Source organism: Balaenoptera borealis (genome assembly GCF_965194805.1).
Source record: "Balaenoptera borealis genome assembly, chromosome: 17".
Classification (NCBI taxonomy): domain Eukaryota; kingdom Metazoa; phylum Chordata; class Mammalia; order Artiodactyla; family Balaenopteridae; genus Balaenoptera; species Balaenoptera borealis.
In genome coordinates, this window is record NC_138876.1 from 794,282 (window position 1) to 807,048 (window position 12,767).

At 62.4% G+C, this 12,767-nt stretch overlaps 1 protein-coding gene across 16 annotated transcripts in view; it reads left to right on the plus strand.

The window, feature by feature from the left end:
• PLEC (plectin) overlaps positions 1-7,425 on the plus strand; it is a 59,425-nt gene extending 52,000 nt beyond the window's left edge. For all 16 annotated transcript variants that reach the window (XM_082363920.1, XM_082363919.1, XM_082363924.1 and 13 more), the window contains one exon: positions 49-7,425. In XM_082363920.1, coding sequence (XP_082220046.1) covers positions 49-6,267 — 6,219 coding nt within the window. In that variant the 3' untranslated portion in view covers positions 6,268-7,425. The remainder of the gene's footprint in view (positions 1-48) is intronic.
• Positions 7,426-12,767: the final 5,342 nt, after the last annotated feature.

A 12,767-nucleotide genomic window follows, 5' to 3' on the forward strand; every position in this document is an offset into this window, starting at 1 on the left:
GCTCCCGGGGGCCCTCCTGCCCCTGACCGCCCCCTTCCCCCTTCGCAGATGCAGACGGTGCGGCAGGAGCAGCTGCTGCAGGAGACCCAGGCCCTGCAGCAGAGCTTCCTCTCCGAGAAGGACAGCCTGCTGCAGCGCGAGCGCTGCATCGAGCAGGAGAAGGCCAAGCTGGAGCAGCTCTTCCAGGACGAGGTGGCCAAGGCGCAGGCGCTGCGTGAGGAGCAGCAGCGGCAGCAGCAGCAGATGCAGCAGGAGAAGCAGCAGCTGGTGGCCAGCATGGAGGAGGCCCGGCGGCGGCAGCACGAGGCCGAGGAGGGCGTGCGGCGCCAGCAGGAGGAGCTGCAGCGCCTGGCGCAGCAGCAGCAGCAGCAGGAGAAGCTGCTGGCGGAGGAGAACCAGAGGCTGCGTGAGCGGCTGCAGCACCTGGAGGAGGAGCGCCGGGCTGCGCTGGCACGCTCGGAGGAGATCGCCCCCTCTCAGGCCGCGGCCGCCAGAGCCCTGCCCAATGGCCAGGACGTGGCCGATGGCCCGGCCGCGGCGGCAGAGCCGGAGCACGCCTTCGACGGCCTGCGGCGGAAGGTGCCAGCCCAGCGGCTGCAGGAGGTGGGCGTCCTGAGCGCAGAGGAGCTCCAGCAGCTGGCGCAGGGCCGCACCACCGTGGCTGAGCTCGCCCAGCGGGAGGACGTGCGCCACTACCTGCAGGGCCGCAGCAGCATTGCCGGGTTGCTGCTGAAGCCTGCTGACGAGAAGCTGACCATCTACGCGGCCCTGAGGAGGCAACTGCTGAGCCCGGGCACAGCCCTCATCCTGCTTGAGGCCCAGGCGGCCTCAGGCTTCCTGCTGGACCCCGTACGGAACAGGCGGCTGGCCGTCAACGAGGCCGTGAAGGAGGGCATCGTGGGCCCTGAGCTGCATCACAAGCTGCTGTCGGCCGAGCGCGCCGTCACTGGCTACAAGGACCCCTACACCGGGGAGCAGATCTCCCTCTTCCAGGCCATGAAGAAGGACCTCATCGTCCGGGAGCACGGCATCCGCCTGCTGGAGGCCCAGATCGCCACGGGCGGCATCATCGACCCCGTGCACAGCCACCGCCTGCCCGTGGACGTGGCCTACCAGCGCGGCTACTTCGACGAGGAGATGAACCGCGTCCTGCAGGACCCGAGCGACGACACCAAGGGCTTCTTCGACCCCAACACGCACGAGAACCTCACCTACCTGCAGCTGCTGGAGCGCTGCGTGGAGGACCCCGAGACGGGCCTGCGGCTGCTGCCGCTCACAGATCAGGCTGCCAGGGGTGGTGAGCTGGTGTACACTGACTCGGAGGCCCGGGACGTGTTTGAGAAGGCCACCGTGTCCGCGCCGTTCGGCAAGTTCCAGGGCAGGATGGTGACCATCTGGGAGCTCATCAACTCCGAGTACTTCACGGCCGAGCAGCGGCGGGACCTGCTGCGGCAGTTCCGCACGGGCAAGGTCACCGTGGAGAAGATCATCAAGATCGTCATCACTGTGGTCGAGGAGCGCGAGCAGAAGGGCCAGCTTTGCTTTGAGGGCCTGCGTGCCCTGGTCCCTGCTGCTGAGCTGCTCGAGGGCAGGGTCATCGACCGGGAGCTTTTCTGCCAGCTGCAGCGGGGCGAGCGCTCCGTGCAGGAGGTGGCCGAGGTGGAAGCCGTGCGGCGGGCCCTGCGGGGCTCCGGCATCATCGCGGGTGTGTGGCTGGAGGAGGCAGGGCAGAAGCTGAGCATCTACGAGGCCCTGAGGAAAGATCTGCTGCAGCCAGAGGCGGCTGTGGCCCTGCTGGAGGCCCAGGCCGGCACCGGGCACATCATCGACCCCACCACCAGCGCACGGCTGACTGTGGACGAGGCGGTGCGCGCCGGCCTCGTGGGGCCCGAGCTACACGAGAAGCTGCTGTCGGCCGAGAAGGCTGTGACAGGCTACAAGGACCCGTACTCAGGGCAGAGCGTGTCCCTGTTCCAGGCCCTGAAGAAGGGCCTCATCCCCAGGGAGCAGGGCCTGCGTCTGCTGGACGCCCAGCTGTCCACAGGTGGCATCGTGGACCCCAGCAAGAGCCACCGTGTGCCCCTGGACGTCGCCTGTGCCCGGGGCTACCTGGATAAGGAGACCAGCGCCGCCCTTTCAGCACCCGAGGACAGCGCCAAGACCTACCGTGAACCCCACACGTGGCAGCCAGTCACTTACAGCCACCTCCAGCAGCAGTGCCGCCCCGACCCGCTGACGGGGCTGAGCCTGCTGCCGCTCTCGGAGGAGGCTGCCCGGGCCCGGCAGCAGGAGCTCTACTCCGAGCTCCAGGCCCATGAGGCCTTCCAGAAGGCCACCGTCGAGGTCCCCGTGGGCAGCTTCCAGGGCAGGACGGTGACGGTGTGGGAGCTCATCAGCTCCGAGTACTTCACGGCCGAGCAGCGGCAGGAACTGCTGCGGCAGTTCCGCACGGGCAAGGTCACCGTGGAGAAGATCATCAAGATCGTCATCACCATCGTGGAGGAAGTAGAGACCGTGCGGCGGGAGAGGCTCTCTTTCAGTGGCCTCCGAGCCCCTGTGCCGGCCAGTGAGCTCCTGGCCGCCGGGGTCCTTGACAGTATCCAGTATGAGCAGCTCAAGGACGGCAAGACATCGGTCAAGGACCTTTCGGAGCTGGACTCGGTGCGGACACTCCTCCAGGGCAGCGGCTGCCTTGCTGGCATCTACCTGGAGGACTCCAAGGAGAAGGTGACCATCTACGAGGCCATGCGACGCGGCCTGCTCAGGCCCAGCACAGCCACTCTCCTGCTTGAGGCCCAGGCAGCCACTGGCTTTCTGGTGGACCCTGTGCGGAACCAGCGTCTGTATGTGCATGAGGCCGTGAAGGCCGGTGTCGTGGGCCCTGAGCTGCATGAGAAGCTGCTGTCGGCTGAGAAGGCCGTGACGGGCTACAGGGACCCCTACTCAGGCAGCACCATCTCCCTCTTCCAGGCCATGAAAAAGGGCCTGGTTCTCAGGGAGCACGGCATCCGCCTGCTGGAGGCCCAGATCGCCACGGGCGGCATCATCGACCCCGTGCACAGCCACCGCGTGCCCGTGGACGTGGCCTACCAGCGCGGCTACTTCGACGAGGAGATGAACCGCGTCCTGCAGGACCCGAGCGACGACACCAAGGGCTTCTTCGACCCCAACACGCACGAGAACCTCACCTACCTGCAGCTGCTGGAGCGCTGCGTGGAGGACCCCGAGACGGGCCTGCGGCTCCTGCCGCTGAGAGGGGCAGAGAAGGCAGAGGTGGTCGAGACCACGCGGGTGTACACCGAGGAGGAGACCCGGAGGGCCTTCGAGGAGACACAGATCGACATCCCTGGGAGCGGTGGCCACAGTGGCTCCACCATGTCCCTGTGGGAGGTGATGCAGTCGGACCTGATCAGTCAGGAGCAGCGGGCCCAGCTGATGGCCGACTTCCAGGCCGGCCGCGTGACCAAGGAGCGTATGATCATCATTATCATCGAGATCATCGAGAAGACCGAGATAACCCGCCAGCAGAACGTGGCTTCCTACGATTACGTCGGCCGCCGCCTCACCGCCGAGGACCTGTACGAGGCCAGGGTCATCTCCCGCGAGTCCTACAGCCTGCTCCGGGAGGGCACCAGGAGCCTCCAAGAGGTGCTGGAGGCCGAGTCTGCCTGGCGCTATCTCTACGGCACGGGCTGTGTGGCCGGCATCTACAGGCCCGGCTCCAGGCAGACGCTGACCATCTACCAGGCCCTCAAGAAGGGGCAGCTGAGTGCTGAGGTGGCCCGCCAGCTGCTAGAGGCACAAGCGGCCACGGGCTTCCTGCTGGACCCGGTGAAGGGCGAGCGGCTGGCCGTGGATGAGGCCGTGCGGAAGGGCCTGGTGGGCCCCGAGCTGCACGACCGGCTGCTGTCGGCTGAGCGGGCCGTGACCGGCTACCGTGACCCCTACACGGAGCAGACCATCTCGCTCTTCCAGGCCATGAAGAAGGACCTGATCCCCACCGAGGAGGCCCTGCGGCTGCTGGACGCTCAGCTGGCCACGGGCGGCATCGTCGACCCGCGCCTAGGCTTCCACCTCCCGCTGGACGTGGCCTACCAGCGCGGCTACCTCGACAAGGACACGCATGACCAGCTGTCAGAGCCCAGCGAGGTGCGCAGCTACGTGGACCCCTCCACGGACGAGCGCCTCAGCTACACGCAGCTGCTCCGGCGGTGCCGCCGCGACGAGGCCAGCGGCCTGCTCCTCCTGCCGCTCGCGGACGCCCGCAAGCTGACCTTCCGCGGCCTGCGCAAGCAGATCACGGTGGAGGAGCTGGTGCGCTCGCAGGTCATGGACGAGGCCACGGCGCTGCGGCTGCAGGAGGGCCTGACCTCCGTCGAGGAGGTCTCCAAGAGCCTGCAGAGGTTCCTCGAGGGCACAAGCAGCATCGCCGGCGTCCTCGTCGACGCCACCAAGGAGCGGCTGTCGGTGTACCAGGCCATGAAGAAGGGCATCATCCGCCCTGGCACGGCCTTCGAGCTCCTGGAGGCGCAGGCGGCCACCGGCTATGTCATCGACCCCATCAAGGGGCTCAAGCTAACCGTGGAGGAGGCTGTGCGCATGGGCATTGTGGGTCCCGAGTTTAAGGACAAGCTGCTGTCAGCCGAGCGTGCTGTTACTGGCTACAAGGACCCCTACTCCGGGAAGCTCATCTCCCTCTTCCAGGCCATGAAGAAGGGTCTGATCCTGAAGGACCACGGCATCCGGCTGCTGGAGGCCCAGATCGCCACGGGCGGCATCATCGACCCCGAGGAGAGCCACCGCCTGCCCGTGGACGTGGCCTACCAGCGCGGCCTCTTTGACGAGGAGATGAATGAGATCCTGACCGACCCCTCGGACGACACCAAGGGCTTCTTTGACCCCAACACGGAGGAGAACCTCACCTACCTGCAGCTGATGGAGCGCTGCGTCACTGACCCCCAGACGGGGCTGAGGCTCCTGCCGCTGAAGGAGAAGAAGCGGGAGCGGAAGACGTCCTCTAAGTCCTCAGTGCGCAAGCGGCGTGTGGTCATCGTGGACCCGGAGACGGGCAAGGAGATGTCGGTGTACGAGGCTTACCGCAAGGGCCTTATCGACCACCAGACCTACCTGGAGCTGTCCGAGCAGGAGTGCGAGTGGGAGGAGATCACCATCTCCTCCTCGGACGGCGTGGTCAAGTCCATGATCATCGACCGCCGCTCGGGCCGCCAGTACGACATCGACGAGGCCATCGCCAAGAGCCTCATTGACCGCTCGGCGCTGGACCAGTACCGCGCCGGCACGCTCTCCATCACCGAGTTCGCCGACATGCTCTCGGGCAACGCCGGCGGCTTCCGCTCACGCTCGTCCTCCGTGGGGTCCTCCTCTTCCTACCCTGTCAGCCCCGCCGTCTCCAGGACCCAGCTGGCCTCCTGGTCCGACCCCACCGAGGAGACGGGCCCCGTGGCTGGCATCCTGGACACGGAGACGCTGGAGAAGGTGTCCATCACGGAGGCCATGCACCGCAACCTGGTGGACAACATCACCGGGCAGCGTTTGCTGGAGGCGCAGGCCTGCACCGGGGGCATCATCGACCCCAGCACCGGCGAGCGCTTCCCCGTCACCGACGCCGTCAACAAGGGCCTGGTGGACAAGATCATGGTGGACCGCATCAATCTGGCCCAGAAGGCCTTCTGCGGCTTCGAGGACCCTCGCACCAAGACCAAGATGTCGGCCGCCCAGGCCCTGAAGAAGGGCTGGCTCTACTACGAGGCGGGGCAGCGCTTCCTGGAGGTGCAGTACCTGACGGGCGGCCTGATCGAGCCCGACACGCCAGGCCGCGTGGCCCTGGACGAGGCCCTGCAGCGTGGCACCGTGGATGCCCGCACCGCCCAGAAGCTGCGCGACGTTAGCGCCTACTCCAAGTACCTCACCTGCCCCAAGACCAAGCTCAAGATCTCCTACAAGGATGCGCTGGACCGCAGCATGGTGGAGGAGGGCACGGGCCTGCGGCTGCTGGAGGCTGCCGCCCAGTCCAGCAAGGGCTACTACAGCCCCTACAGCGTCAGTGGCTCTGGCTCCGCGGCCGGCTCACGCTCCAGCTCGCGCACCGGCTCCCGGGCTGGGTCCCGTCGCGGCAGCTTCGACGCCACCACCTCGGGCTTCTCCATGACCTTCTCTTCCTCGTCCTACTCCTCCTCGGGCTATGGCCGCCGCTACGTCTCGGGGCCCGCGCCCTCCCCGGGGGGCCCCGAGTCAGCGGCAGCCTGACCCCTTCCTGCACCCCGCCTCCCGCTCTGCATGTGGCCAGACTCCCCGCCCAGGCGCTGGGGTCTTTAATGTTTCAAGGTGTCTTTCTCCCAAGCGGTGCCTAAAGTTTAACCAAAAAGTGCAGACTAACATGTTAATATATATCTGTTGTCCAGACGGCTTGTCTCTCGGGGGCCGGGGCCAGTCCAGCCCCACTGACCACCTCGCCCGCCTCCCCCCCAGGTCTCCCTGCTCCTCTTTACCTGCCACTCACCACAGCCAGGTGCCTTGGAGGGTCCAGAGCTGGGCCCCCAACTCAGCCCTCTCATCTCCCCAGGGGGGTTCCATCTGGGCGAGGTTCCCCCAGCCCTGTAGGCCGGCCCCACCCAACCCCCAGCCATCTGCTCGGGCAACGGGCATCGGCCCCGCCAGTAGCAGGGCCCTCAGCGCCAGCGTTTTCTCCTGTTTCCGGGACTGACCTGCTTGCTCGGTGGGCCTTGCTGGGGAGGGAGGGAGGGAGTCCTGGGTCAGCCATCTCTTCTAGGCTGCCCAGGGAAGCCCCTTCCCCATGGGAAGATGAGGGTCCAGTCTGCAGACCCAGCTGGCCCGGGCCAGGCCCCAGCCTGTTCCCGGCTCCATTCCCAGCCCCCCACCTGCGCCCGAGACCCCACGCCTTTGGCTTCAGCCTTTCAGCCTCAGCTCCCTAGTAAGTGCCTTCTGTGTCCCCCTTCGCACCCCAGGCCCCAACGACCCAGACCTGGGGCGGGAGACAGACCCTCCTGGTGAAAGGCTCACCACTGCCCAGCTCTCGGGCGTGCCGGCCGGGCGTGACTGGGCTTCTGCAGGCCTCTTCCCCTCCGTGGGCCCAGTGTCCCCTGGAACCTGTGGAACCCCACCCTGGGTGCTGCCTGCCTGCCTGCCTCTCCCAGGGCGCCTCAACCCCTGTGTTGGGCCTGGGGACAAGGCAGCCCAGCCCGGTGCCACCAGTCCGGTCCCATCCAGCCCCGGGCCCTGGTGGCTTCCGCCTCCGCCTCCGCTCTCCGACTGAGCTTTGCATGTCCCACTAACCCAGGTAGGTGGCGGGTGGAGGCCCAGGCTTCGGCTGCCTCTGAGGACAGAACACTAACCCGACCACGGCGGGCCTGCGGCGCTCGCCCCAATAAAAGCAATTCCAACCTTCCCGCGGGTCCTGTCTCACTCTTTGTCCTGAGGTCAGCTTGTGTGTTGGGCTAAGGGGGTGCTGCAGCCCCAGGCTCTGAGCTTGGCCACTGTGTCCTGGCCTGGGGCAGAAGAGCGGGGCCTCGTGAAGATGCTGGCCGGGGACTGCACCCCTCAGAGAAACCCAGGCTGAGTGATCCAGAGCATAGGGCGGGGTGGAGGCCGGGCCAGCTGGGGCCTGCTCAGTCCAGGTGGTGACCTGTCCCTCGGTCCAGCCCCTCAGGCTGGGTTTGCGATTGGCGCTTACGTCTGAGACGGGGGTCTTACGTGCCCTTCAGTCGGTTGTTGACTGTGTGGAAGAGGCAGCGTGACCCCTGGGTAAGTTGGTCTGTGTCGGCCAAGGGTAACCCTCCAGAGAAGGATGCGGTCACGAGCCTGAGCGGCGGCCGGTGGAAGAGGGTGAGTGGGGCAAACCACAGCCCCGGTGAGCCACTGGCTCTGAGGCCGTGAGGCCCTGACCGATGCCATCTCCCTGCTTTGCCCCAGGGGGTGGCCCCTCATCCTTGGGGGTCTAAAGTCCTGGTTACCGAGCCCTTGTTGGGCTCTGCTCTCTTGCGCACTTGCAGTTAAACCTGGGCGTGGAAATACCGAGGTGCCCGGGGCAGCAGCCCTGCCTCCGTGGGTGGTCAGGGTCCTCCCGGCCAGGATGGTGCCCGCCTGGCCTGCTGGTCTACTGCAACGAGGAGCCGCCTGGCCAGGTGGTAGCCGTGGCTGTGAGTTGAGTGGGACGCTCCCGCCACGCCCCGGGTGGCCGTGCTTTCCTTCGCCGACCAGGACCGCGAGGGTCTCACAGCCTGAAGTTGCAGGGACGAGAAGCGCCTGCGCCCCAGCAGGTCCCTGAGCCCGTTGGGGGTGGGCCGCTTCTGCTTCCACTCCTGGGTTCCCAGGCCTGGTGGGCCGCCTTCTGGGGTCATTGACTCAAGCTCACGCCCCCATCCGGAAGGACGGTGCTGCAGTCCCTCAGGGTGTCAGCTACTTCCTTATGAGGCCGTCCAACATTCTGCCAGGCCAGCAGCTTCTGGAGGGTGTGGTGTCCTGTAGGCCTGGACCCCTGCGGTACCCCCTTGCCGGAAGAGGGGTCTGAGGTCCAAGGTGATGTTTTGCAGGAACCCATAGGGAGACTGAGAGGCAAAGGCAGCCGAGCTGAAGTGGTCCATCTCCCTCTTGTTGCTGGTTGGCCTCGGGCCAGGCTGGGAGGGGACGTGTCGCCAGCCCGTGCTTACGGGGCCACCCCGGTTGTGAGCCCATGTGCTGGTCAAGTCCGTGGGTGGCTCAGCGGCTCCTCATGGCGCTCCCAGCAGACGTCAGCACGTGAGGCAAGACCTCACTCCCACGTCCCCGCAGCACCTCCTTCCCGTCTGGCACTCCTGCTGCTCTCAGGCCCTGCGCAGCCAGCCAGGCCACTCCTCCTGGCCGCCCGGGAGCCGCTGTCCTCTCCACTCCGGGGGCCACCCAGCGCACCGCAGAAGCTCCAGCCAGGGTTTCCCCGGCCGCTGTCGGCAGCCCCGAGTGGGGCTGTGCCTGCGTGCAGCCCGACACACCACGCGGGCCACGGCGCACCCGGCCAGGCCTCCTCCTCCGTGCCCTCGTGGGGACCCTCTGCAAGGCTGTGGTCTGGCAGCAGTGCGGGACATGAGGGTGTGGGCCCCCTGCTCGTGTAGCCCTCTGGCTCTGCGTGAGCCAGAGCCTGGTGTCCACTCCCCCTTACCCTAAGCCCTCGCCCAGCCCGCCAACTGTGTGTCGGTGGGTCTCAGGGCACCAGCTCCTGACGGGAGCTGTGGTCGCCCGGTCACCCACGTCCTGTGGTCAGTTGTGCAGCCTCCCAGCCCCAGGAGCACTCTAGGAACAGCTCTGTGGGGTCCGCACGTGCTCTGTCCTCACTTCAGAGCTGGGGCTGTCCTTCGGGGCCTCGCCGGAGACCCCGCATCACATTCTTGCTGCCAGGGCTGCCGCAACAAATACCACAGGATAGGGGCTTTTAAATGACAGAAATGTACTTCTTCTCGGTTCTGGAAGCCGAAGTCTGCGATCAACTTGTCAGCAGGGATGGGAATTCCCTGGTGGTCCAGTGGTTAGGACTCCACGCTCTCACTGCTGAGGGCCCGGGTTCGATCCCTGGTCGGGGAACTAAGATCCCACAAGCGGCGCAGAGCAGCCAAACAAAAAAAGGCAGCAGGGCTGGTTCCTCCTGAGGCCTCTCTCCTTGGCATGTGGACGGCCGTCTTCTCTCTGTGTCCTCATGGGGCCGTCCTCTGTGCGTGTCTATGTCCCGACCTCCTCTTCTTGTGAGGACACCTGTGGGATTGGGTTGGGGCCACCCTCGTGACCTCATGTACCTTGATCACCTCTTTAAAGATGCCACCTCCAGACACAGTCCCATCCTGAGGTCCAGGAGTCAGCCCTGCAGCACGTGGATTCGGGGCACACGGTTTGGGCCACGCCCCTGCCATGGTACCTGTGCCCTCCCCCCACCATACGCGGCACGTTTCACCACATACGGTCTGAGCACCAGTCCTGCTCTAGGTGCTGGGACTAACAACGTGCACCGCTGCCGGAGGTGAGCCGTGGGCGTCCAACCCCAAACCCCGCTGTGGAGGATGCTTCCGGGGGCCACGCCCGGCACCACCTGCCTCAGATCAGTTCCCCAGAAGCAGAGCCCACGACGGTGGTCCAGGTGCACCTGGTTGATGGGGCGTGTGCTCTCGGGAGAGGGTGGGAGAAAAGCACTGGGCGAAGGCGTGGCTTCGGCGAAGCCCACCACGCGTGGCCTGATCCGTGGGGTCTCGGGACTGTGAGTTTCACCTCAGAGGGCTGTTTCTCCAGCGACAAGGGGTCTAGGCTGCTATCGCCCCTCCAGCCGTGGACTACGGGCTGCCCTGGGTGGGGGCAGGCGGCTCCCAGGCACCTGTTAGCCGGGCAGCTCGGTCATCCCAGGGCACCTCTCGCTGAGGGTGCTGGCGTGAGTCCACAGCAGCTGGGGATGGGCACACCCACCCCCCCCCCCCGATGGGCTCTGAGTGGATCACCAACTGCACCTGCTGGAACGACGACACCTGCGCAGCGGCAGCAGCACGACAGACCCAGACGCCCCGGAAAACCCTCCCACTGTAAATCTCCCAGGTGAAAACTAACAAACACCTTCTCAGGTACCTGAGGTCACAAGAAAGAAAAGGAAATCCTCCGGGGTGAAAAATGAAGCAGAACCTCAGCGTGGGGGCTGACACTTCCCTGAGGAGCCTGCCGACCCTAGGAACCCAAAACCTGGGGCTCCAGCAGATCCTCAGCAGCAAGAACGAGGGCCTGGGCTGCACAGGCAGGTACTACACGACACCTGTGTCCCCAGTGGGCTCTGCTTAGTGAGCACGTGCACTAGCGACACCCCAGCACAGGCAGATGCTGACAGAAGGAACCTCCCTGGATGCAAAAAAAAGTTTCCACTGGACATTTGTCACCTCGGGTCTTCTGCCTGTACGTTCTGGGGAAGCCCACGTGGAGAAACTAAGCCCGCGTGGCCCCAGGTGGGCTGTGGCTGTTCCTGGCGTGAGCGAACACAACCTTCTCTGGGGGTCTTGCCCGCAAGGCCTCGCAGGATTCCCAGAGATAAAACCCAGTCTTTCAAACACGATCTCACAATTCAAAATTACAAGGCAAATGAAAACAAACCATTATGAATAAGTCAGCATAAACAAAAGCAGAATTAGAACCCAAGGGACTTAGGACATTGGAATTATTCAATAAAGAATATATAGTAAGTTTGTTGAAAATGATCATGAAGTGAAAGAATTTATAATATGAGAAATGAGACTCCATCTAAAAAACTCAAGAAGATTGTAAAGGAATTTAGTTGAACTTCCAGGAATAAGCCATATAATAATGTTTAAAACTCAGTGGATTGATTCAGCAGTGGATTAGACACAGTTGAAGAATAGTAAATTGGAAGACAGATCTGAATAAGTTACTCAGAATTCATTCCAGAGACACAGGGAGATATGAAAGAGGTTAACAGACAGCATATAACAAAATACTCTAACATTGGTCTAACTGTAGTTCTAGAAGAAGATCCTGAAGGAAATAGGGAGATAATTTTTGAAGAAATAATAGGTGATAATTATTTTCCAAATTGATGAATCGTTATATCCAAGAAGCACAATAAAATCCAATCGTGGCAAATGAAGTATCCATATCAAAACACACTGTAGCAAAATTATAGAAAACCAAAGACAAAGATAAAAAATTTTATTTTATTATGATTATTTTTCTGGCTGCACTGCTTGGCTTTCGGGATCTTAGTTCCTCGACCAGCGACTGAACCTGGGCCACAGCAGCGAAAGCACAGAGTCCTAACCACTGGACCACCAGGGAAGTCCCTGAGAAAAAATTTTAAAGCGGTTAGAGAGAAAAAACAGATTACCTACAAAAGGATGACATTTAAACTCATTAGCAAAAGTGGAATCTTCTTAAAGTGTGGTCCATGCATCCTGGATCTTTTGGAAATGCAGGATCCTGGGGCCTGGCACAGGTCCACCGAATCACAATCTGCATTATAACAAATATGCACATGAATGCCATTTAAAAATAAACTTTAAATTTTAGAATAGTTCAAGAGTTACAGAAAAATAGTGAAAATACAGAAAGTTCCCATACACTCCATACTCAGTTTCTCCTATTAACATCTTATAGTAATATGGTGCATAAAATCCCACTCCTGGACATGTATCCAGAGAAAACTCTAATTTGAAAGGATACATGCACCCCAATGTTCACTGCAGCACTATTTGCAATAGCCAAGAATTGGAAGCAACCTAAGTGTCCATCAACGGATGAATGGATAAAGAAGATGTGGTACATATATACAATGGAATACTACTCAGCCATAAAAAAGAATGAAATAATGCCATTTGCAGCAACACAGATGGACCTAGAGATGATCATACTAAGTGAGGTAAGTCAGACAGAGAAAGACAAATATCATATGATATCACTCATACGTGGATTCTAATTTTTAAAAATGAAACCAATGAACTTACTTACAAAACAAAAACAAGGGGCTTCCCTGGTGGCGCGGTGGTTGAGAATCTGCCTGCCAATGCAGGGGACACGGGTTCGAGCCCTGGTCTGGGGAGATCCCACATGCCACGGAGCAACTGGGCCCGTGAGCCACAACTACTGAGCCTGCGCGTCTGGAGCCTGTTCTCCCCAACAAGAGAGGCCGCGACAGTGAGAGGCCCGTGCACCGCGATGAAGAGTGGACCCCGCTCGCCACAACTAGAGAAAGCCCTCGCACAGAAACGAAGACCCAACAC